Genomic DNA, 27,247 nt, shown 5'->3' with positions numbered 1-27,247 from the left:
CTTTAATTAGTTTTTTTATTTATAATTTTAATAATTTCTATAATTTTTTAATAATTTAAATTGTAGCTAACATCATGATGACGTCAGCCTTACGTCACATAGGCAAGGAGCTAGCTAGGCGATTATTACCTGACTTTCCATCGCACTCACTTTGGGTCTAATTGCTCGAGTGGGCTGGAGTGTTTTGGGAAGAAGGGAAAGAGTGGATTGGGTTGCCTATCCCAAGGCAATAAACAACGTGGAGTTGCTCTTAATATTATGTGGTATTCCCTTCACTTGTAAGTGGGAGGATTCTCACCAAAGACGAATTTAAACCACATTATTGCTATAGCTCATTGTGAGGCTTAGCCCACTCATCTATCTCTTAATGTAAATAATATCGTTTTTTCAAAAAAATAAAATAAAATAAAAGGCTTTCGAAACTTTAACCATTGGATCTTTATTTTTGTATTTTTTATCAAAAGATCTAACAGTTAAAAGTTTCGCAGTCCCGATTTCCATAGCACTATAAAAAATTTCTTGGGTTTACAGTAGGATCTGAGAAATCCTTTTATACACCCGTCCATATACGACAACTTAATGGGAACATAAAAGATAGGGTAAATTACATAAAACTACCTTAACTATTGGGTCAGTCATAGTTTCATACCCCATCTTTAAAAAAAAAAATCAATGTCATACCTCATCTACGAATTTGTTACAATTTCATACATTATGTCAATTTTTCTGTTAATTCTCCGTTAAATAGTGACGTGGCTTGAGACGGGGCCCACTCTCTATTAAAAAATTAATTAAATATTAAAAACTAAAATCTTTTTTTTTTGCATGGGGGACCCACCCCTTATCCCCCTCACTCTTTCTTCCCTACCCCCGTCTTACCCAAACCCAAAACCAACCAGATCTAACCCCAAACCTAGATCCCACCCACCCCTTCGACCTCCCCCACCGCTTCTCCGGCTTTGCTAACAACCTTCAACTGTCACTCACCCACCTCACCTGCGCCATGCCATCGCTCGACTATCTCCCTCCCTCTTTCCCTCCGTCCACACCACCATCACTCGACTCCATCTCTGATTTCGGCTACGTCTCCATGGCGATGACTCCGTGTTCACCAAATCGAGTCAACCGGCCCTCTCTCTGCTCCAGTACCACTTCTGCTCTCTTCCCCTACCCCTCCAAACCCTCAAATCCCTCCCCCCCCCCCCCCCCCCCGACACCAAGATCCCAAATTTACTCTCTAGCCATACCTTACTTGTTTGAAACCCTCTTCAACTCCTCCCTTTCCATCCAAGACGACGTAGAGGACGCCACGATGGTGATCGCATAGTGGGTACGCTGCTCAATTTGTCCAGGTGCTGCAGAGAGAGGGAGTTGAGGGAGGAGGGGCTAAGAATAGTGGATGGGATTGCTGATGTGGTGGAGAATGGCAGCAGGGAAGGTCGAAAGGGTGGGTGGGATCTGGGTGGTTTTTGGGTTTGGGAAAGATAGGGGCGTGGAAGAAAGGGGTGGGTCCCCTATGCAAAAAGAAAAAAAAATAAATGATTTTAGTTTTAAATATTTTATTAATTTTTAATAGAGAGTGGGCCCGTCTCAAGTCACGTCACTATTTAACGGAGAATTGACAGATAAAATGAGTATAGAGAGTAAGCCAGATGTAGAAAGACGATATATGAGTTCAAATACAAATTTTCAAATTGTAATTAGGCCGCCTAAACCCGAATAAGTAGTTTTACCACGTATATTAATTTGGTGTTTAGTGATGCTAGTTTTGATCTCTCTTGGTAATGCTCAGCTCTCTGAAGCCAAAACTTGATGGGTTGATATTTTATTAAGGGTACATTGGTTAGTTCAAGGGAAATTTCTATAGATACATGAAACTTTTGTCTACGATAGTCAACCTATCAATAATCCAACTTTTGAAACAATCATCACCTTTCAATTCTTAGAGTCAATCTTCATCGTTCACTTCTTGGATTATTGAAGAAAAATTTAGTTGAAAGTATCTGATAAGAATTGGATTCTTTAAACTGATGAAAAATGTAGCATCTACAGATACCCATACTTTTATTCTTAAACAGATGAGTAATGGATTCTTACAAATGTACTTTATGAGATCACATGTTACATGTTCAGAATGCAAAACGAATACTCACGGAGACTTATTATGTAACCAAGGATCAGAAATGACTTGGGGCTCAAAATCCAGCTTCAAGTAACGAGCAAGCAAGTCTGCATACAAATCATAACGAGCAGTCATTTGGAATCCCTACTTGTCTTTATCTGCTTGCAGAGGTTGAGGTCCATGTCTGAGATCAACAAGCCATCCCTATGGCGTGACAAAGATGGAGTGTATGAGGCATCTGAGGCTGAAACATGGCTGCATCCGTAGAAATGCCCGAGATCTATATGCTCTGGCTTCCCATCACGGAAAGTGAATGGATTTGGGAAAACCTCAGTCCCTACATGGTTGATTGATCCAACAAAGTAGCTATTTGCAATTGCAGCGTTGCAGGCCTATAACATAGAACAGTCCAACCGTGTGTTAGTTGATGATTACGTGAAGCAATATGAGCAAATCATCATCAAGGGATTGAATAATAAAAAAATTATACGATCATTATATATATTTTGTAGAGTAGCTGATATTTGAAAATCCGATAAAGCTTAAAAATGAAGAATGAGCAAAATTCATTTTGAAAGCAGAATTTTGAAAACTCTAAGAAAGAAAGCTATTTGGAAATAGTGGACTGAATAAAATGAAGGATGAGTAAACACTAAACAGTAACTTCATTCAGGCCACACAATTTGTAGAGTTAAAAGAGAGAAATTATTGCAAAGCAGTGACTCGTGAAAATGAAACAAATGGGTAGTAGTTAACCTCAATGGGCCACATCGGTTCACTGAGTTCACTCACAGTGGTGGAAGGGTTCAAAACAATCTCTGCACCACTCAATCCAAATGCTAAGCAATTCAAAGAATGATGCCTTCCGTAGCATATATTAACAACAATTTTTCCATAAGCCGTCTCGAACACTGGATGCCCAGTATTCCCTTCCATGTAATAAGTACTCCCATTGAAGTCGCCAACTCTTGTTATATGGTTCTGTCCACTTATCATTTTTCAGTACGCATTAAATAGAAAAGATATAATGTATAAAATAACAACAGATAAACTAATTTTCTTACCTTTCGGTGCTTGCCAGTTATGTTTCCATTATTACCAATTATAACAGCAGTGTTCCAGAGAGTCTCTCCATGATTGACATCTCTCTCAAGAATTGGACTTATAATGACCATGTTATACTTCCAGGCAAGATCCTTGAGAAATCGCATTGATTTCCTATCCACAGGTTCTGCAAATTCGCACCACCTCTTCTCCCGCATGCAAAAGGCAAATGGCATCGTCTATACTTCCTCTGTAAAATTTAAATGGATTCGCTTGAAATTATCAGACACCAGTAGAAAGTAAATTAGAAAGTTTCACCCAACATGGCATGAGGCCATGACCAACCTGCAAGCATAACACGTTGACACCTGAAGCACTCACAGCATCAATTATCGGCTTTACTTTCTCAAAGATTGCCCTCTTCTGGTCCAAAAAGTGGGCAGTAGTTGGAAGAGCTATAGAGTTTTAAATGAGACCAACCCTAACTATTCGGGGTTCTCTCAACAACTCTTTGTCAGCAAGAAAGCAGTAGGCCTGAAAGAATAGATAAAAAAATCATACTAGTAGAGCAGCAATTGATTTTAGGATAGACCATATGAAAGTGCCCAAGTATAAAAACTCCATTACATTTACAGAAAAGGAAAAATCTCAATGACCTAAAGGGTGACAAAAGAGATGGTTTCCATAACAAGAATCAATATAGCTTAACAGATGGACACCATCACAGGTTTTACTTCTAGGGTCATAAATGCGGTGGGAAGTGATAAAACTTCATAGGCCCAACATGGTCCACCACCAACATCACGGTCCACGGATATAGTTCCAACTTAACCACATGTTCGGTTTTATCACAAAAGACCTCGGTGATATTAGGGGTGGAAATTGGAAACTCCCATATATTAATTGTATATTGTTTTTCCATGTGACAGATGTGGGATCCTATTATCCAACATGAAACAACATGGTATTAGGGGGAACTAAAACCTCTTCTTGGTGGAATTTTGGAAATCCCATAGCCGTGATGTGGGTCACTGACAGGCAGTTCATAAACCAAATAGTATAAAAAAGGTCGTACCCAGTGCACAAGGCTCCCGCTTTACGCAGGGTCTGGGAGAGGTGAATGTCGGCTAGCCTTACCCCCATTTATGGAGAGGCCGCTCCCAAGTCTCGAACCCGAGACCTACCGCTCATGGGCGAAGGCACTTGCCATCGCACCAAATAGTATGGAATAGATAAATACAATTGGAATGAAGCTTATATTGGAGACATATACGTAGGTAGGTTGATAGGAGGCCGCATAGGGTTATTTTGGTTGATGAATTCGATCTGTTCAATTTTTGGATTGAAATAAAAACAAATGGTGGCATGCATATCTTCTTAGAAACTACTTAAAACACATAAGTAGAAGCTGCAGCGTCAAAGTCGTCACAACCATTATACGACTACACTGTAAGTGGAACAATATGCCATGTCTTGGAAGAAGAAAAAGAGAAGTAGCTAGTTGAACAAAAGGTTGTGATACGAACTGTAAACTTAGACTAGTGGCTGAATTTGTATTCGGTTGATTGTGAATTGCTCGTATGTGAATGGTAGCAGCATGGCATAGCAAAAAAAAATGACAGTATAACTTCCTACCTGGAGGTCAAAATCATGTCCAGAAGAGAGAGCTTTAGCTGATTCTGGGAGAGATTGTTTCAAGTGCCTTGTCGCGATTCAAACCCTAAAGGATATGGTTGACTTCCTGGAAAAGTTAATTACATCATACAAAGAATATGGCATACAATGTCTGAGTCCAATCAATGCGAAAAATTAAAAATAAAACCAACAATCAAGGAGGAGCTATAATGATCCGACTTGTACAAGAATTTTAAATCGGTCTAGAATCAGCACGGAGAAATTCAATTCCACACGAAAAATGAAACTGAGATGGCATTTTCGAGGGACCCTTTGAACTGAATTAGGTAAATCTGAAAAACATTTGGCAAATGCCTCTCACATAAATGAGAAGAAAGAAAGTGTATGAACAAGTGGATTAGTTGAGTTATTTTCCTATTTGGTAACGAACAAAACAATCCAACATAAAAATACGAAAAACTGACCCTGATGATGATCCAATAGAATTTTACGGCTTAATTTTCATTGTATTGCATAACTGAAATATATATATATATATATATATATATATATATATATATATAAAGATACAATCCTTGTTCTATAAGGAAACGGACACACACATACATCCTTCCTAATAAAGGATTCCTAATATTTACAACATATTTACATACCCTTTAATTACTACTCACGGCAACACTCCCCCTCAAGTTCTACTACACACAGTATTTACATACCCTTTAATTAATATCACACATGCCCAACTTGACAAGGGAGTCGCCAAAAGATCTACTACACACGGTATTGAAACAATCTGTTCTTCCGAGTTCACAAACGGTATTGACACAATCTGTTATTCCGAGTTCACAAACGGTATTGACACAATCTTCTTCTCAAGCTTTTCCTTAATAAAATGACGATCAACCTCCACATGCTTTTATTTGTCATGTTGTACCGGGTTCTCTGCAATCTCCCATGCGGATTTATTATCACAATACAAGCTTATGGCCACTTTTGCTTTGAAACCTAGACCCCAAAGTAACTTACGTAACCAAAGAACTTCACATACTCCATGTGTCATACCTCTGAATTCGGCCTCAGCTGAAGACCTTGACACCACATTTTGCTTCTTGCTTCTCCAAGTAACCAGATTTCCGCCAACAAGCATAAAGTATCCAGAAGTAGAGCACCTATCGGTCACATCACCTGCACAATCTGCATCGGTAAATCCCTCAATCCTTAGATGACCGGAATTTTTATACAAAATTCTTTTTCTTGGAGCCGACTTTAGATAAGCTAAAATCCGCAAAGCAGCTGCCATATGATCCACACTCAGTGAGTGCATAAACTGACTCACTACACTTACTGCATAGGCTATATCTGGACGGGTATGAGCTAAATAAATTAGTCTTCCTACCAACCCTTGATATCTGCCTTTATCTACTGGTTCTTGATCCGGATAAATTCCCAAGTAATGTTTCTCCACAATGGGAGTATCCACGGGTTGACACCCAAGCATACATGTTTCCTTCAATAAATCCATAACATATTTTTGTTGAGACAAGAAAATACCTTTGGATGAATGAGCAACTTCAACTCCAAGAAAAAAAATTTAAGTCACCTAAACTCTTCATCTCAAACTCGGTAGAAAGATTTTTCTTCAGTTTGACAATCTCATCTGAATCATCACCTGTTATTATCATATCATCTACATAAATAATCAAGGCTGTTACTTTATCATTTCTACGCTTCATAAATAAAGTATGATCAAAATGACTCTGATAATACCCATTCTTTCTCATGGCCTGAGTGAACATCCCAAACCATGCATGAGGTGACTGCTTAAGCCCATAAAGTGACTTTCGCAATCGGCGCACTCCCGATTTTTCTCTGTTACTATACCCTAGAGGGAAATCCATATACACTTCTTCCTCTAGATGTCTATGAAGAAACGCATTTTTTACATCAAACTATTTCAGTGGCCAATTCAAATTTGCAACTAATGAGATAAGGACTCGTACCATATTCATCTCAACCATGAGAGAGAAAGTTTCCTGATAATCAACTCCGTATGCTTGAGTATACCCTTTTGCCACCAACCTTACTTTATACCCATCGAGTGATCCATCAGCCTTGTATTTAACTGTAAAAACCCATCGGCACCCAACTAGCTTTTTTCCTTTCGGCAACTCAACTACTTCCCATATATTATTTTTCTACAATGCCTTTATTTCTTCATCCATTGCTCGGTCCATTTTCGACTCTTCAAAGCGTCTTCTACTCGAGTTGGTACTTGAATTGAATCCACATTATTCACCCAAGCTTGACGTTCGGATGAAAGGTTTTTACTGGACATATAATTGGCTATGGGATACTTCATTTTTCCCTCCGGAGAGAACCTGTCAGGAGGTATACCACGATTTTACCTTGGTGGCCATTTATATGTACTTATAACATCATTAGTTACATAAGTATCACTAGTGCTTACCTCTGGGATATCTAGAGAAGATGTATTGGACAATAGCACTGTTGAGCTAGAGAGAGGAGAGAACGTTTCGGCAACAGCTGGCTGACCATCAATGCACTCATCTTCGACAGCACCAACACACGGACTGGCTGCCTCTTCTTCGGTGAGAAGCTGCTGACCACTTGCAGTAGGTTTGGTGAAAGTTGATGACCACTCACAACAAGCTCAGCAAGAGGAGACCGAGCATCAACTGCATCACTCGACACAGCACCGTACATTCCCCCTAAAACCGTCACCTCTTGTACATCCAACCATTCAAAATCACCATCAAGATCACAACTAGAACTCTCCCCATTGTGATTGAAGGGTGGTGATACGAGAGCATAAAAATATTCCAACTCAGAGAAAGTCACATCCATGGTTATATATATGTAACGCGTTATAGGGTGGTAACACTTGTAACCTTTCTTGTGGGATGCAAAACCCACAAAGACACACCTAAGAGCACAAGGATCCAATTTATTATGATGAATCTTGTGAATATGAACATACGCAATGCATCCAAACACTTGAGGAGTGAGAGTATTGGTAGAAACAACCGGAACGTGTTCCATCAACACTTAGAGTGGAGTACGGAATTCTACAACCCGGGATGGCATGTGATTTATAACATACATGGCATAGGTGATGGCGTCTAGCCAAAAACTCTTAGGCAAGGACCCACCAATAAGCAATGCACAAGCAGTTTCCAAAATATGACGGTTTTTCCTTTCAGCTACCCTATTTTGTTGTGGGGTATACGAACACGTTGTCTCATGAAGAATTCCTTGATCACGGAAAAAAGTAGATAGCTCAGAGTTAACATATTCTCCCTCATTATCAGTACGAAGAACCTTAATAACGGAGGTATATTGTGTAGCCACCATCTAAGAGAAAAACCGAATAATCATACTAACATCACTTTTATGTTTCAACAGATAAACCTATGTCATATGAGTGCAATCATCAACAAACGTAATAAACCATTTAATTCCCGAAGTAGTACTAATAGGGGAAGGCCTACACACATCAGAGTGTACTAGCGCAAATGGAGAATATGTTTTATTCATACTTGGAGGGAATGAAGCACAATGACTTTTGGCTAAAATACATACTTCACATTTCAATTCTGAGTCTTCAATACCACTGAACAAAGTAGGTAATATATGTTTCATATAACCAAACGATGCATGCCCCAAACGACGATGCAATAACAATACCTGCTGTAGATTACTATTACGTGACGCATGAACCAAATTAACTCTTCCAGGAACCACGTCATCCACATAATATAGCCCCTCTCTCTTAGTACCACGCCCAATGATCTCTTTTGTCTAAATATCATGAAGCAAGCAAAATGAATGATGCACTAATACAACACAATCTAAATGTTCAGCGACTTAAGGTACATACAATAAGTGATAGGACAATGACGAAACCAATAAAAAATTATGTAAGGGAAGAGAGGGTGTAAGAGACACTATTCTCGCTCCAACAACAGCAGCAGTAAAACCATTGGCAATTGCCACACACTTTCTATGAGGACGTGTCATAGATTGAAATAAGGTTTTATCATATGTCATATGATCTGTTGCATCGGAATCCAAAATCCAACCTGCATTCGTCATTGTAATAACTCATGAGACAGTAATACACGACAATCACAACATCACGCCAATTACGGAACCACATGCTGCAAGGAACACAAGTAGCAGCAACGTGTCACGCTGCTATTTAGATTGTTAGATTGACACAAAAACGGTGGACTGCAGACTTTTTTTTCATGGACTGCAGTAGCTAAGTATGTATGGCACAAAAAATGATTGTTGAAGTCAATCAATTACTCTAACAATTGTTGCAATTGCACAACCAAACTTTCCACGTAACAACAAATTTTATTGGAGAACACACCACCAATACCGTAGCAACCCCAAGTCTTCGTATGGTAGCAGACAAGCAGTAGACAAGTACACATTGCATGCCAATACACGGTACAATTGCAAAAAACACAGCAATTGTACACAATTTAATGTTTAGAATTCGAATCGAAACCAAGTTGTGCAACACAACCCTTACGGCATCAACAAGTTATTGCGCTGCACTAAAGAAATTCACGGCAGCAGTTAGACAACGTGCTGCAATCCCAGGATACACGGCCTGACCAATTTCTGCAACAACAGAGCAAGAAACCAGTCGACGGAACGCAGCATTGGAAGAAAAAATATTGTTTTACAATTTCTAGGGTTACGACAGCTTGGCTCTGATACCAAATAGAATTTTACGGCTTAATTTTCATTGTATTGCATAACTAAATATATATACAAGATACAATCCTTGTTCTATAAGGAACCAATAAACAATAAAGGACACACACATATATCCTTCCTAATAAAGGATTCCTAATATTTACAACATATTTATATACCCTTTAATTACTACTCACGGCAACAAATCCTCCTCCAAATTCCAGAAAGAATCAACGAATGAATGAAATTAACGAGGAAGAAATGGATTAGGAAAAAAGAAGGAAAATAACCTGGAAGAGATGGGGTTTGAGATTGGCGTTCAAGAGGCGGTGAAGTGAGTCATATCCACAAACGGAACCGTCACCGCCAAAACCCTCGCTGCCACTAAGGGCGTATGTTTTCTCCATTCTTCTTCTTCCTCCTTTTTTAGACTTTGGAGTTTAAACAGCAAATTGCTTACAAGTAATAGTTGGTACATTTCTTCAGGTGCTGCTGCTGCAGGAGATCAAATTATTGAAATTATAATTATATCAGACTTGAAACTAACAAAAAACTGATTCTATTTTTATAAATATTGTAACCTTTTAGACCATCTTCAAAGGAGATGTCAAATTGTGAACCTAAAATTTAAATTTGACAGCTTATGTGGCATTTTGACATATTTTTATATGTTGGTCTCCACCCGTCAAATTAAACTATTATTTTATTACATTTTTTTTCTTAATTTCTGTCTTATTTTATTACATTATGTTTTGCTCTCCTCCGCCGACTCGCCTTCTGATCCCCTTATGCGCAAGCTTGAGGACGTCATCCACTAGATCATCATCTGCCAATTCGAGCCCGATTGGCTCCCCGTTTTGCCCAGCGCTTCCTACTGGGTCCCTCCTCCACTGTTGAGATAGCACGGCCTGGCTCAACTGGTCGATAAGTTGGCCAAACCTTTGAGTGAGGAGGAGACCATGTCTATGAGCACCATTAGAGGGTGGCCTTCTTCTGCTTATTTTATCGAAGGTTTGCTACCCTTTTTTCGATTTTATTAATTGGGTTCTATTCAAAATTGGGTTTTTATCCTTCAAGCAATTGAGATTGGATTGAATTGTTTGTTGTGGTTACTTTAATTGGATCATCTAATTCATTTCTACATCTGGGTTTGTTTCTGAATTGTGTAATTTTCTCTCTTTAGGTGAGAATTGGAATATCGAAAATCGAAAACGTTTACGGATCGATCGTATTTTGAGGCATTGATCTTGTGTTGTTCTATGATGAAAGGTTGTTGGAATGATTAAGATAAAGGAATTTGTCTGGCCTTTTTTTTTTAATAAATGACATTAAAATATTAATAAAAGACATTTAATAATTAGTAAAAAAAATTTGAATCTGCTGTCAAATTTGATAGCAAGCCCCTTTGCTGCCATTCCATGTCATGCCACATAGGATTTGGTATTTTGGTACAATTAGTGGCTGTCTTTTTTTAATGTTATAGCTTATGTGGACAATTTGACATCTCCTTTGGAGATGCTCTTACACGCAGATGCATTATTGGATATATATTTTTTTATTCCTTATTTTCTATGAATAGAGTTGAGTAAATCAAATTAAAATAATAGGCATGATTTTAGAGGAAAAGAAATGTGTGTGTCTATTATTTTCCTCTTCTATAACAAAGATGTCAAACTCAATTGATAATGTTTTTCATTTGTTTATCTTAACAAATAAACTTTTTTTTTTTAAATACATGAGGTATCCCACCACATATTGATGATAGAGTAATCACCATCTCATGCAGCCTCAATATGGTGGGTGTAACGTTTTGTCCAAGCAAATTAAGAAGAAAATATACTAAAGAGACGACATTGTAAGACCAAGTGACTAATATCGGTGTGGTGTTAGACTTAGACCAAGACTCCGAAAAGCCTACATTGCATGCATGTGATCCTCAAGGGAGAGATGTGTTGGCGTTGTCAGTCCATCTCTAAAGGAAATGTTAAATTATAAGAGTCAAATTACAATTGATGGCTGATGTGACAATCTAAAGTCTTATGTCAAATTTTATACTTTTCCAATAGAATTGTCAAATGTTTTTTTAAATTTAAATAGAGCTTTAAATTATTGTAATTATAATACATGCTAAAACAAAATTTTTATTGGTTGAAACGTTAATGAAATAAGAGACCCACCATTAAAATGAATTAAAAATAAATTGACATTAATATCAAATTTAACTTCTAATCACAAAACCTTCAAATTCAATCAACAAATAACACTTCAATTAAATAAGCTTTTGATGTCAAATATGCACAGTGACATTTCACATGAGATTTTGACATCTCATTTTCAGATGCTCTCAACCACTCGTCTCTCGAAAGAGAGATGACAACTGCTTGTGACCCAAGTAGTCTGTTAGAGCAATTCCACCCCTGTGGACTTTGCGCCAGCACCCAGCGCATTTATCCACTCAAATGAACAGTAATAGACTGGAGTGAACAGTAATAGGCCAAGGCATCTCCACCCCTAAAAAAATGCGCTGGCACCCAGCGCATTTATTTGGTGTGTTTTTTTTTTAAGTTTATTTCGGATAAGATTTTTAACCCATTTAAAATAAAGAATAAAAAAATAAAATAGTTTTAATTTCGGATAGGATTTTTTTAAAATATTGGAATGTGGTGTAAAGGTAGAAGATGAGGGTTAGGTATTTATAGGAAAAAAAATTAACATTTTTCAAAATTTTCTGTAATTTTTTTAAAATTTTCTGTATTTTTTAATAATTTTTCTGTATTTTTTAATAATTTTTAATATAGTTAATTAATCTGGACCGTTGGATTTGAAAAATATTCAAATCCAAGAGCTAGGGAGTTGCCACGTGGCCAACGGTCATATTTCTGACCGTTGGGCCCTTTTTTTTTTTTTAATTTACTTTTTGTGAAAAAAACGTGGACCGTTGATCTTTGATCCGACGGTCTAGTTTAAAAGTAAAATTTAAAATTTTTTTACCGTTGGAAATCCAACGGTCTAGAAAACTAGCCGTTGGAAATCCAACGGCAGAGAGGTAGCCACGTCGCAACTCGGGGGGGGACTGACAGCGCCTGCACGCGGGCCCCGGCGTCTGAAAGCTTGTCGGGCACTCGCCAAACGGCTGCGTGAAGTGCACGCGCCAGGCTTCTTCCCCGGCTTCTGTCTCAGTCTCTTTTGGGCTGGGCTCTTGCCCAGCTCGGGCTAGGTACCAGTCAGTTTGTTGGGGTGGACTTGATTGACAGAGGCCTGGCTTGGTTTTTGGACTGGAGGCTGGGACATTTGGTCCCCGGTGGAATTGCTCTTAGAGAGCTTGGCAAGTGATTTCCGGCTGGGGCTTAGGACATGATACTTATGGGCTTTCACGATTCTTTAACATGCTGGTTTAGTTGGCCCATTTAAGAAATGTGGTATGCTCACACCATCAAGGGTATTTGTGCCATATTGAGCTATGATATGGTCTAGTCCAAGGTCTAAAATATCGATGATATCGGAAATATCGGTAGTCTAAAAACACGAAAATTTCGATGAAAATATCGGAATATTATCGAAATCGATAAAAATTGAATAAAAACCACGGAAATTGTAAGAAAAACTTGAAAAATTTTTATGAAACTTTACAGGATGTTTATTTAGTCAATTATCTATTAGTTTATCATAAAAAAATTGGAAGGAAATGCATTGCATGATGGATTTAACTGATTTAAGTTGATTATATAGCAAACTGGCAAACATTGTGAGTGTAGAAAATATGTAGTAATTAATAAAAGAAATTTAAACACACCATAATCATTTATATATAATGAATTAGTACAATATTTTACACTTTATACATTGCATGGTAAGATACATGAGTGACTTAGTACCACATAGAGTTCCTATCAAGGTCTAAAATATCGATGATATCGGAAATATCGGTAGTCCAAAAACACGAAAATTTCGATGGAAATATCGGTATAATATCGATATTTTAGACCTTGATCTAGTCTAAATGGTGGTTGTTAATTTATGTCTCGACAAATGCCCCCACATTTCCTTCTATTTGAGTAGAGATGTTATAAGGAGATAAAATAACTTCCTTTATATTGTATAACATCAAGTCACTTTATTTAGCTGCGCCTCTCTCTTATTAAGTAACCCCAGACGGAAACTTCGTCGAGAATCAACTACAAAGCCACTTGTTCATGATTTAATACAAGAGCCCAACTTTCCCTTCAGCATGAAAAAACCTTCCACCGTTGACGTACTTTACTACAACTTATAAGCAGAGGTGCCTTGCATAAGCAAACAGAACACAAGGAAAAGTGTAGTTGTATAGGAACAAATGAATCGATCAAATTATCACATTTATCTTTACAATGCCAACATTTCACTTCTCTTCTCATCAGTTAAGCATGTAATGGATAATGTAAAGAGAGAGCATGTCAAATGTCCGGTCCAAAACAATAAAATCCGGCTAAAGTACAGGAATAAAGTCCCAAAAACAAGCAAGGAGAAGATGAAGCATGACTCAAAGGTGGTACATTCGTATGGAAACCCTGAAAATGTTCATCTGGTGCAATGACAAATGTTGATTTCATGAGAGAGCACCAAATAACAGATGAACTACTCAATTAATCATTGCGGCAAATCCAAGTATATTAGAGAAAAGCAGGGTAGAAGTTTCACATTTTGAAACGGTGCAAGTATCCAAGTACAGGTAATGGCTCAGAAACACTAACAGAATAAAACCGTGGATTCCTAACGAGAAATCTTCTCTACAACATTGAATATTACAGAGAATAAAAAGAAGAAGCTCAGTAAACTTCTATAAAGCATAATCTGCGATTGTGAAGATCGGAAACTTGAATGCCTTTTCAAGTTAAGAGTCTTATTCTACTTCACACACCCACTGCACAATGTACATTTGGCATATACAATCGAAATGAACATTAAAAAAAAGGTAACAGTAGTTAACATTAACTTATGAATGAATGGACAACATCCGCACTAACAGCTAGAACACTCACATCATCAAACTTAAGTGTAAACGCATAGCAAAGTTCATACAACCAAGTGACCAACACCGAAAATTTACCCATAACAATAGTATTTTTTTTTGAGAAGATCCATAACAATAGTATTACTAGTTAATGAATGTACATTTATAATTTAACCAGTATAAAAACTTTAAAAACTGCATAATTGTTCCATAGATAAGCAGACAACATATTAAATTATCCTCTGTACAAAGGCTTTCGATACATCTCACCTGCAATAATCATTGCATGCTATTTGTGTCTGGGAACTCATCGAATGATCTTAGCTTCTCAAGGATCAGCCTTTCTTGCTTGGCATCTATTCGATGTGTCAAGAGATGAACATTATCTTTGGGTAAATGCATAATAAAACTCTTAAATGCGCAAATAACTAATAGAGAATTTGATTTTTCATTCTTCTGAATGCACTTATAGAACACATAAATCCAACAATATGATGACCTTAGGAAAAATTTACTGTATAATGCATACATAAGAATCTTAGGAAAAAATTAGTCGCACAAACTCTAATCACGTCCATGTTGACCGCCAACTTTCCAGCTATTTTTAATTACTCTATACACCAAACCAGTAACAAATTCTATAATACAGCTTTCATACATTTGACTTTCATCCTACAGTTCAAAAACATTAAGAATCTATAAAATTGACTTCAAATATTACTTTTACGAAATAGATCTCTGTTCAGATGAAGCACCAGGAGGAAACGAACACTGACTAATGCCCAAACACACTAGTAGACAGATAATTAATGGTGAAGATAGTGAAAGTGATCTCCACAAAAAACAGGACTACATATATAATATTTTGAGTCATACACGCCACACTCTACTCAGTTCGATTTTTCAGGGCATACCAAATATTACTTATCTGCTTCACAACAGTTTAACATGCATGTATAAGTAAATATGCAAGGGCATAACTTAAGAAAAGATAAATACATGCAGAAATGACTGGCAAGGATACATTCTTGATCAGGGTTTTCAGTGAAATTTGAATGCAGAGCATTTCCAACACTGTCTACTATGGCCGAGGTAGTCATGGATGATTCAATGCATAAAATGGCTGTTATGGCATCTAACCGTGTAACCTCATTTCTGAACATCAGTCTTGCGTGTGCTGCAATATAGGCCAAGTCAATATCTTGGGGAATGAAACAGGAGATTCACTTAAGAGAATAGTTCCATAAAGAAAACAATGTACCTTGAGCTAGGCGTATCAAACTTTCAAGCATGCGCACAGTTGTCCTAGCTGAATCACAAAAGACATTGCAATTAATTAGATAGAAGTATAGAATAATAAAAGACAGATTTAATAAAGGAAATTTACTTCAGGTGGAACCTGCATTGCCGGTTGCAGACCTTCTTTGCAGTTGATAATAGTTTGAGATGACCATCTCAGCCTCTTTTGTGAGGACTGGTCTGAAGTACCCTTTTACAAAGTGAATATATCTGCAAGATTTCCTCCAAAACTTGAAACTCTCTCTCAAAAAAATATGTATATAAAATTTGATCCAAGGGTTTCACAAAAATTTACTTCAAACGAAAGCGTAACACAAGAGATTACATTTTCAGTTACTGCACACAATAAGGTCAATTTCGTCTAGCAAGTCGTAACCCACTTGTTTTCAAATTTCAACACAGCCTGTTGTACGTGATTACTTATTTAGAATGCATACTTGAAATTAGTATTTTAAAGAGTGGTAGCCAACTGAGCGTAAGTAGTTGAATTGGTCACACTTCCAATTCTTCTTCAAGCTATTGCCATTCTTTTCCCTTTAATTAATTCTCATGCAAGTGTGGACTCCTCACAGCTCACCACTGCGAGAAGTTTCTACATTTTTTTTCGTTGGTTTTTTAATACTAACTAGTAAAATCCCAAATCTGCTTTGCATACTCAGATTTGAAACTTGTCCCCCCCACCAAACCCGACAATCTTTGGAGGTAGGTGGGGCACCTTGACGAATTGAGCCCATGACATGGGAGTAAACTACAGGCCTGACGAATCGATTAACGCCTCAATGGTAGTTTCTACTAGTTACTTGTACAAATAACAAACATAATAAACCAGAAAAATTGATTTTTTGAAACATTGGCCAAGCCTAATCCAACCTCATTCCCCACCCTTGCCCACCACTTGGGCTAAACCCAAGGGCTTACCCAGAAAAAGGAATTTATACATAGACAACTATTTGGGTAGAAGAAAAATCAGGATTTTAGGTAACTTTTCTTCAACTAAAGAAAACATTTTACCTACGCAGCATCGAAAATGGCCAGATGTTTGCTAAATCTTCCTCATGGTTGCCTTTGTCTGGTTCTCCCTGCAGTTGGTAAATCAAGAAAGGGGGACAAGGTCATCATTAGATTCATCCAATTATCCGCATGACAACAGGTGCAACTTACATGAGTTTACGAGCTGAGTACCTCAGAAAGAATGTGAGATGACACAACCCCATCCCATTCAGGATTCTTTGTATCCAAGAGTACAAGGACTATATCAAATCTGCTCAATAAGGGACCAGACAGTGCCGTATTGATTGACAGCGCTGACAAACGAAAAATAAAATTAAGGATCAGCTAAGTGACTAGTATTTTCGACCAAAAAATGTTACAGGCTAAAATTTAAGAATATCAATAATGATTACTGTCAAATATTCCCTAAGTGATTCAAGAAATAAGATGTTTCTAGCCTCCCCCCCAAACTTGGGCAATCAAGAAATAGAATCTCGAAAAATATATCTCTAACTAACAATATTTCTTGCACCTGATGTCTCGAGATCAATTTCCCTCTCCCACAATATTGATTGTATAAAAAAATAAAAATAAATAAAGTTAAAAAAAAAAACAATATCTTCTGAATGTAAGCAATACATTGATCAGGATCATACTGTCCCTTGGGATTTGTTGCACCAAAAACGATTGTTTTAGTACTGAGAGTTGTCACAAGACCCGCCTAGAGAGAGGTACATCAATAGTCAGTTTTGAGAGGACACACAATAAAAAGTTAAATAAAATACAAATTAAAAAAAAAAATCAATAATAGTAAAGGGAATTTTGGAACATGTACTTTACAGGGAAGAGGGGTAAGAATATAGAAATAGAACACATGAAAACAGCTGAGGCAATCCAATATCTGAGATCATAATAGCATCTATACTAAACGGCAACCCCAAGCGCCGCGCCCCGCGGGCGGGCGGGGCGGGGGGGGCGCGGGGGGCGCGGGGGGGGAGGGAGGGGTGGTGTTTGGTTTTGGTTGTGGATGTCTATCGTACACAGCCTTACCCTAGCTTTGCAAAGAGGCTGTTTCCAAGACTCGAACCCGTGACCTTTCGGTCACAAAGGAATAACCTTTCCGTTGCACCAAGGCTCGCCCTCAATCGCATCTATACTAGCAAATTTAAATAAAGTGTACCCTAAATACTTCTCAGAAATGCATTACAAGCGGATAATTCATCAGACAAACAGATTTCCTCTTTTTAATATTTGAAAAAACACAGAAGATTCAAGAGAAACAGTGAAAAGGACCAGGATAATGATAGAGAGGAACAGGCTCAGTGATGTCCTAAGAGTAAATGAAATTTGTACTTCATTGCCCTACGTGGGAGCCAAATGTACAAGGCCAACCTCATGCTTAACCAAGTCTGCACCAATAGTGGGACCATCAGAAACTCTAAGTCTACCGAGGCCTCACCTATATAAGTTAAAGTGACCTTAAAGATGGCTTGAAAGTAAACTTATGCTTAACCCAAGTGTGTATGTCCATGTTGCTAATCTTAACAAAAAGTATGTTGAGAACACTCTTAAATCTTGCCCAATTTTGACTTAATTAACAAACCAAATACATCTTACACAGTTTCGAATTCCCCATAAGGACCACATACATTCCAACTATTTATAGAACATAATCTAGGATGTTTACCTTCGCAACACTTATAGTCTGCTGCTCCATTGCTTCATGTATGGTTGCCCTATCATGTTCTCTCATGCTGCCAAAGCAGAATTAACTTGATATCATATGCCCAGAAGCAAGGAAATAACATCTTCAAGATCAACCATTAAAGTTTGAGTTTGTATTAAGCAAATGTCTAGACTTCGTCATCTAGACAGATAAAAACTAAAAATACTTGAAAAGAGAGATCATAATCCCCTTTCCTATTAATTTTTTTTTTTAAACCTGCATCCCGAGTACATACAGAGTGTAGTACAAATGCATATGTCAATTCCCACTGAATTATCATCGAAGGGAATCCAGGAGAAGGAACTAGGACATCTAAGATTAGAAATTTTCTATTTATCCATTGTGAAGTGACAGAGTTGCTTCCCTAACTAGGTTTTGTATTTAAATTATTTTATGGAGATAAATTAAAATATAAAAGAGAACTTCTCAGCAAAAGCATTATAAATATTTTTTTTATAAGAAATGAAATTTTAAGGCAAACGATAATAGAATTTCAAAAAGTGGACAAGATGTTCACTAGTAAAACAGAAAGCACAAGCCAAGTTCCATCTCCAGGATTTAAATTATGACAATATGCATCTTGGTTTGAAGAAAACCAAATACCCTCACCTTGAATTAGCATTAATTTCAACTGTTTCGCTCAATGAATCCTTATCAGTTCTACCGTTTCCATTATTGGCCTAGACAGAATTTTTCTCCTTTTTTTGGACAAGATATTGACACCGCTTCCTCAACAACGCCCAAGTGTATGATAATAAATCCAACAAAATGAATGGCTCAAATAGATAGAATTCACGTCTATCTAAGAATACGTACAGTTGAATATTAAAGTGTAGACACCTTATTCTATATGAATTATCATACATATTTGTCTGTCAAGCACACATAGCAATTATGATGGCTGGCGACTCAACATAGTGATATTATTATCAGCAATGAATTATTCATGACAAACAATCATGGCATGGTAACTTCATAACAGATAAGTTCATAATAAGGGCATAGTCAAAACAACTAGAAAGAAATGTTCCACAAAGCCATCAAAGAACATGCCTGTCAAATTCGTCTATACAACAAAGCCCTCCATCTGCTAAAACAAGGGCTCCAGCTTCCAGCATCCATTCCCCTAGATATTCCATAAATATTATTAATCCTTTTACTCTAATCTTGGACCAAACAAAGAAAGCAAAGCAAAATAGTGCTTCTCAACATAATGATGTAAGTTAGAATATTCTTGTCTCTTCTCAAAAATAAAAGTAAAAGTAAGTTCATGCTTAGAAGAGATCTAGAGGAGTCCATAACAGATCTTTCTATTTTTATTTTATAAGAAAGATAATTTATCAAAAAAGAATTAAACAGTATAGTAGTATACCTAGTCATTTCAAATGAGGCAGCAAAACCAAGCTAAGCAACAACGGAGATGGACAAACAAAAACTAGCCCCGAAATGACCTGAACCATTTAGAGGCCCTTAGTAATTTTTTTTTCTTGTTCACTATACCTTTAACCTATGTGAGCCACATGAACTTTTCTCTTTAGGAGAAACAGCTTTACGATTCAACTAGAGATATGCATACCTCCATCCTTGACTGCAGTGACTGTTAATCCAGCACTAGTGCTTCCTAATCCGGTTGTAATAACCGATCGGTTGCTCAACTTTGCAGCAAACTTCAAGAACTGAGATTTTCCTGTACCTGAGAGTTTTAACTATTAATGGTTACATATGGTCCATGATCTAATTCAAAGTCTAAAGGTTGGTCATGATCCAAAGTATTCTGTAAATAGAACAGACTTCGGTAGGAAGTGTCTGCATGTTCAACATGCTTGCATGTGCTCTTGTGTGTGTATTATCGTCTATGTTGGCTGAGATTTTCTGAATTTGGGGATAGTATCTTAACTATTTTCAAAAGTCTACTTTAAAATATCAATCAACTAAAAGTTTGCAACAGAGAGTCCCGTTCTCCTGGTCACCTGCCTTTGGACTTGATATCAGCCGGGAGAATAAATGGATGGGCTTTTATGTTTTAATCTCAATCCTTGATATCAAATCCAAAGGTAAGTGACAAGGCATTTAGTGGTCATCTAGTGACCAAGAGAACATTTCTGTTGCAATATATAGCTCGACTTTAGAATACACTAATTGAAAAAGTACATGCTTGATATGTGTTGAACCAAAAATGTATTAAACAAATGGCTAGATGTAGGTGACAGTGTAATATTCAGGTCTGAAACCCGCTAAAATGATAAAGAAATATTAGAAAAATAACCTGGATCACCAACCAAAAGAAAATGAGACTCTCCTCGAACCTTTGTCCCAGAAACATCCACATGTTGCACACCTCCAATAAGTGTTAATGCCACTAGTTTGAACAAAGAAAATGTGAATAAAATTAGGCAAATAGAAAGAAATGGATCATACACTTAAAGGTAGAATAAAGGAAAAGGACAACCAGCCAGATCAGTTTACTTTCTTTGACACACCTACACCTCCAAATCAGTACTTCTGAATGCTATTAGTAAATAGATTGAACAAGATGTGGATGTCCACATACCTGCAAGCTTTACAGTAAAGAGTCCAAATACTTGTGGGCAAATACCTCGTAGAATGGCATTCCTCCCTGTTTAATTTCAAAAGAAAAAAAAATGAAAAGTTATACTGGAAAACTCACGTTCACATCATAATATTATATGACTCTCAATGCTAGAGCCACAACAAAGAGAAGTTCATAAAATGCACCCTCTCATAAAAATTAAATTAGATATTTGTGAATCAATGACTTTTTACCTTTCAAAGGGCTATCTTTGAAGTCTGACCAGAACTGCTTAAATTTCACTATAGCATCATCAGGTATATCAATTTCCGACTTTAGCGCATTAGTTCTCCTAAATAATTAACAAATAGATATAAGGAAGAAAAACCAATACTAAGTGTTTTTGTATCCACCAGATTATACTTTTAAACAGTGAAGCTGCCAAGGCAGTTAATTATCCGTAAATTTGAAAATCCAAAATGTGAGCCATATGATTGTGTCATCTCTTTTTTGGAAGGATGGGACCGTAATCAATAGAAGCAGTCGTGAGCATTTTTCAGTAACTGATATCCATTTCAATTACAAAAACACACAAAGGTTTCCAAATATTACATATAGCACTATCAGATCAACTGATAATATAAATTCAACAAAATTATCAAATTTACCTAATATAATTAGCAATTAATATAGGATCGAGGTCACAGCGCACATCTTTTAAGTCTGGAGACCACTTTGCAGTTAATATCCCAGTAACAATAACACCATCTGTGTCAACAATTAATTAGTCATTTTCACCGCTGCACAAAATAATTAGGTAAAACAAACATGTATTACACATATTCTACAGCAAGAAAAGAAAAATATGCATTTATGCATCGAAAGCAAGAGAACTAAGAATGATAATTGAGAAATAGATGCTATATAACAATGCACAAAAGAAAATTATGCAGGCACAATTAACATACAAACCACCATATATTCCAAGAGGTGGTCCAAATCGCCATAAAAAGCAACTTTACTAATAGAAATGGTTATTAAGGTCAAGAATGAAGTTTGTGCCATCTTTGATGAAGTTGACACAAAAACATACTGCTGCCCAATTTTTATCTTCGAAGAATCGAAGAAAAGGACTATAAATTATACAAAGTTTTGTTTGGTCTGACTGAATCAGTTTGGTAGGACTCAAGTGACAAGCAAAATAGGTTATTTATAAGCCATCTTTCAGTCCAAGATTTTTTTTCTTCACAAACAAATAAAACAAACATTTATGTGAAAAGAAATAACGGAGTAAGGAGAAATACGCATAAGAAGCGTGAAAATTATTCCATAGGAAATATGTAAAGGTTTCATGTTCTATAAACCAAACTTATTTTCTTCTGGTTTTTCGAGTACAAAGTTAAGAATCCCCTTCACCCAACACACATATTTGAACTTGGTTTCATTACTCTAAAAGGCAGAGCAATAGCTTAAATCGATTACCCCGGAATTATGCAAACAGGCCAAGTGAAATGGGTAATTCCTGAAGGGTGCCACTCATTCCTATATGAAAGCCTTGGTGCTTTTGGTAGAGATAAGGAGGCAAGAGTGTTGCAGGGTTGCTGCAGGATGGCTGCTTTGGGGGCATTATAGATAAGGGGGTGGGGGTAGAAAATCTTTTGAGAAGGTGATATTTTCGTCCTTCCATGGGCTTCAGTTCATCTGAGCCCAGAGATTTAATATTCTCTTCTATTTTTCAAAATTGGAATGCTGGTTAACTTGGTCGTAGTAGCTTTTGGTTGTAACTCTTGTAGTTGTAATCAGTTTTCAGTTGTTCTTTGTATACGGATGGACTTCTTGTTCACTCTCTTAAATGTATTTTTGGTTACCTTATGAAATTTGCTATGTCAAAACAAAATGTCGGCCAAAAGATACATTAATCCTTGTAGTTTGCATTTAGGATGTAATGAAGCACTAAAAATGATCATTTTTTCATGTTTTTTCTAAGGGATCACCGGAAGAATTTGACACTGTTGTACATTAAGGTGGTCACTATTGCATTAAAAACAGAAAATCAAACATGAAAAGGTGAATATAGGTTTCGATTTGGATTGTCCTAAATGCAAAATACAAGGGTATAATAGAATATTTTTACACTAGGGGTCAAAATAAAAAATCCTAGCAAACACAAAGACCAAAGTGATACTTCTTTTCAATAATAAAACAGGAACAATTTTTAAGCTGAAATGAAGTTTCCAGTTCAAAATAAATTTGGAAACAGTGACACCGGAAGGTAAATTATTAAAAAACAGAAATGGAAAAATGAAAAACAAAAAAAGCAGATCGCAGGATATGGTACCTCCGGCTTTAATGATATCAACAAGATCGTCCTTTAAAATGACAGGGATTGAACGAGGAATTGCCCCAACACCCAATACATGTGTACTCTCCTGGATTTTGATTTCCTGATAATCATGGCATGTAATAGAACCTTCCAAATGCGTGAACTTTTTTCCTTCACAGGGGTTAGACCTCTGTCATCAGAAAAACAGATCAGATGTCAAACTCTAAAAGCATACTTATATCAAAGAGTCTGACTCTTAAAATATTTCCAATCAATTCAGTGAGATAAAATACAAAGTTTCCTCCTTCAGCAAATGCTAATCCAAACAGTGTTAAAGCCCACACTATACCACTTGAGCTAAAGCACAAGAATAAATACAGCAAGCTACAAGAATTCTATATCACCAAAATCAATTATCTAGATGACTGTTAATCTATTAAAAGTAAAATCTAGTACCCTTCATATGTATTCACATGACCTCATTTGATAGTTTCTAGTGCTAACTACTTCTTCAAAGTAGTCTCTGGACTTTCTTGATAATAAATATCAAATGACATTGTTAGACAATCTGAATTGGATTACCTGAGAAGGGCAATATGATGGTAGTTTTATGGAGTTTCTCGATTCCAGTTCGGGATAAACCAGGAATCTGCAGACAAACATAGTAATTCAACATAAAAAGGATTTTATACCAACATAAGTAGGCAGAATATGAAGAAGTGTATGTGTTCTCATATATTTTCCCAGTAAATCAAGTAATAAAGAATTTCTTCTCGACATAAAAGAACCAATATACCACATGAATTCACAAAACAAGATTATGGTTATTACTCTATTTTATTCTGATATCATTTGGAAACAAAAAATGGTGAACAGATGCAAAATTTATATTTAGACAATTCGTAGTGTAACTTTAAAAAGTTATAGTACAATAGCAATGCCTTATTAAGGCCCGAATTCTTTGTGCTAGTCAAGAATTCTTAAGCACAAAATCTCAAATATCATCCACAAGCACAGATGGGGAGTAAAAGTTTGGGTGAAAAAAAAAAAAACTCACTCGTGCTTGCATTTCTGACACACATACTTCCTCTCTCCTTCATACATCTTGATTGCTCCAGACCGAATCACCGTCCCTTTAAGGGTGAGCAGAATCCCTCTATGCTTAACTCTCACACGGCCAATGCTCGGAAAGGTCTCTACTTTTACACACCCAAATATAGACATCAACCAACGCTTTATGACAAAACTACGAATAACCAGTTGAAAGAAATGGCTAAAAATAATTATAGTGATCTTAAATAGAAACAAACCAGGGCATTCGAGCGGCGAACCACTGATATCAATCCGGACATGAATGAATTCCTTCTTTATCCCTTTATCAAAACCATCCAAATCCCTCAATGTGACTTTCTACACACAATGCCACATAACCCACATCAAATTCCACCATCCCAACAAGTTTTGTTCAATAAATTAAGCTTTCAAACACAAAATTTACACGCATACATGAGCCCAAAGAGCGGCCTCATCGAAAAAGCGCAAGTACTCAATGGGTTGAGAGAAAACGAGATGCGAAAGCGGAGGATCGGCATCCATAAGCTCTGCGAAACTAAGAAAGAAAACACAGAGAATATAGAAGTTCAAAAATAATGGAAGTAAAATGGGTTTAATGGGGGAATGCGGTACCTGACGTAGAGAGGGTAATGAAGCTTGGGGTCTCGGGAAAGAGCGATGGCGCGAAGCTGGTCTGAGTGGTGGCGTATGAGAAAGGCCGCCAAGTCTTTGACGTGAGCGGGCTGTTCATCCATTGCCGCCGAGTCCATGAGTAACACTGCAACTAGACTAGTGTTTAAACTATCGGCCACGAAATTGTACTGCGAACCAGAAAATTACAGGGAAGATATGAAAGAAATTGCCGGATTTCAGACTCCCTCCAACTGCAAGCAGCTAGCGAAGAAGAAGAAGAAGATGAAGAAAAGGAGGTGCTGTGCCTATTTTTCCTTTTGAATCTCTCGCCTGAAACGGTGCCCGCCAAACACTCTCCCACCCACCCGAGAGAACCCAATAGCCCCCAACCGAAATTGGTCGGTTCAAGTTTTTTTAAGAAACGGTACAATCTCTATTAATCTCTACTAATTAATAAAATACTTTTAGTCAACTAAAATCCTATGAGATTACCAGTTTAACGTTCTAATTAAAACAAAACATAAAAAAGAAATATGAGACAAAAATATAATTTCACACAACTAAATTTTGTTGTATTTTTTTCAAAGTCTCATCTACATCATAACATATCTCTAATTAAAAAAAATAAAAAATTATCACCCCCACGTTCTCTATCCCTCACTTCCTCACTCCTTCTATTTCAAAAACAAAAATAAAAAAAATTCTCACACACTTTGTGTGTGCCTATATGCTAGTATTCATTAAAGTAAATTGAAATATGTAGATAGTTGAGAACAAGATGCATAAATAGGCCTCGATAAAAACTTTACTAGGAATTTTGACCATGTCGAATATATGGATTAAAATTTGACCACCCGTTCACTATGTGAGTTAAAATTCAACCACCTATTCAATTTGTAGATTTGTTATTACTCTGATTGAAACACTCGACTTGAATATCAATAATTCTTAGACATACATGTAAGTAAAATCCAATGATTATTAAATTGTTGTAAGTATTGTTAATTATTTGTTGTTTACAAATATGTATTTGGGCCAATATGTAATATATCTTAATAATATGAATAGATATTGTGGTTTCTTCTCTTACTCTCTCTCTTTATTCCCTCTTTTTAATATTCAGTTTCTAACACATTCTTGACTTGGTGTAATATTCTATTTGTAAATTACCAAGTGTGTGGTGCAGATTTTTTGCTCAAGCTATTATTCGTTTTCTTTTATGCACGAAAACCTACACATTTTTCTTTCTACACAACTGCAATATGATACATTTGTACATGAATTTAAAACATAAATTGATGAATCATGATATGATAATGATACGTACGATTCCTAGCATAAAACATTAAAATGATTTTTCTCTTTCATATATACTTTACTAGTATATGTCCCACACACTTGTGCGTGAAAATAATTTTTATTTTTATTTTAAAATGGGAAGGAGAAAGAGAGAAAAAAGAATGTGGATTAAAGAGAGAAGTTTTCTTTTGGCCTTTTCTTTTTTATATTTTATTTTTCAAAATTAGAGGATGTTAGAATCATTGTGACATCCTATCCCAAATTTTACGTTTTATAATTTTAAAAGCGTGAATTTATAAAAATGCCCTAGAGGTAAGGACTTTCACTTTCGTTGACCATTGCCTAAAGAGACGTATGACTTATTCCTTTAGCATATCCTCGTAGTACTTGTTGGTACAAATGCATAAGTGAAAGTCGTTTGCGAGTCCGGATTATAACGGTATAGTTACGCACGTTTGAAATTGGTTATTCAAAGTTTAGTTTTAATTAAATTGAATTCCCATCTTGTGGGAAAGAAGCCCAATCAACTTTTAGCAAGGAAATAAGGAACCAATCATATTATTTCTTTTAAGGACCAATTAGACAAGGGGAGAAAGAAAAAGGACCAATGGGAAGAGGGGAGAGAAGCATCCCTCCCCATTTCATCAGCATGTGCACACCACACAACCCAGTTCAACCTCTCATTTTCCAAGGTCGATTTCGGCCAACTCCGATGGAGTTTTTCGACGCCACCATCGCCATCTTGAAGCTCTCATTCTCCTCTACCAAACCCACCCAAGAACCATCTTGATTAACCACGGTATATGGCGGTTTGAGGCCACGAAAGTCAACGAAAATCAACGGTGCTCTGGCCACTATTTTCAATATTCTAG

At 36.7% G+C, this 27,247-nt stretch overlaps 1 protein-coding gene and 1 pseudogene across 3 annotated transcripts; both read right to left on the bottom strand.

Annotated features, from left to right (window-relative positions):
• Positions 1-2,018: 2,018 nt before the first annotated feature.
• Positions 2,019-10,009, bottom strand: LOC126623786 (beta-ureidopropionase-like; annotated as a pseudogene).
• A 4,640-nt stretch (positions 10,010-14,649) lies between these two features.
• Positions 14,650-25,418, bottom strand: LOC126620897 (probable DNA helicase MCM9). Of its 3 annotated transcripts, none has more exons than XM_050289206.1 (20): positions 25,077-25,418; positions 24,897-24,999; positions 24,701-24,800; positions 24,448-24,589; positions 23,973-24,039; positions 23,406-23,580; positions 21,736-21,835; positions 21,322-21,419; positions 21,089-21,154; positions 20,804-20,896; positions 20,114-20,230; positions 19,591-19,663; positions 18,499-18,565; positions 17,451-17,532; positions 17,004-17,125; positions 16,833-16,900; positions 15,922-16,031; positions 15,784-15,831; positions 15,547-15,699; positions 14,650-14,878 (listed from the first exon to the last, which is right to left on the bottom strand). In XM_050289206.1, the coding sequence occupies exons 1-20, from the start codon at positions 25,211-25,213 to the stop codon at positions 14,802-14,804; spliced, it is 1,998 nt and encodes a 665-aa protein (XP_050145163.1). In that variant the 5' UTR covers positions 25,214-25,418; the 3' UTR covers positions 14,650-14,801. The 3 variants fall into 3 exon arrangements, with proteins under 3 accessions (XP_050145163.1, XP_050145164.1, XP_050145165.1); XM_050289207.1 differs by having other exon boundaries at positions 24,448-24,586; XM_050289208.1 differs by lacking the exon at positions 14,650-14,878 and having other exon boundaries at positions 15,608-15,699; positions 15,942-16,031.
• Positions 25,419-27,247: the final 1,829 nt, after the last annotated feature.

The sequence above is a fragment of the Malus sylvestris genome, chromosome 5, assembly GCF_916048215.2.
Source record: "Malus sylvestris chromosome 5, drMalSylv7.2, whole genome shotgun sequence".
Lineage (NCBI taxonomy): Eukaryota > Viridiplantae > Streptophyta > Magnoliopsida > Rosales > Rosaceae > Malus > Malus sylvestris.
Note: the sequence above shows the minus strand (reverse complement) of the source record. Positions and strands in the feature narration are given on the sequence as shown.

What these genes read in the sequence shown, in the direction of transcription:
- LOC126620897 (XM_050289206.1), bottom strand. Translation starts at nt 25,213, where the DNA reads ATGGACTCGGCGGCAATGGATGAACAGCCCGCTCACGTCAAAGACTTG. An exon ending in TGTCAGAAATGCAAGCACGA is followed by an intron (nt 24,040 to 24,447) that starts GTGAGTTTTTTT and finishes GTTTGTCTGCAG; the next exon opens with ATTCCTGGTTTATCCCGAAC. An exon ending in CCATTTTCGATGCTGCGTAG is followed by an intron (nt 16,032 to 16,832) that starts GTAAAATGTTTT and finishes GAAATCTTGCAG; the next exon opens with ATATATTCACTTTGTAAAAG.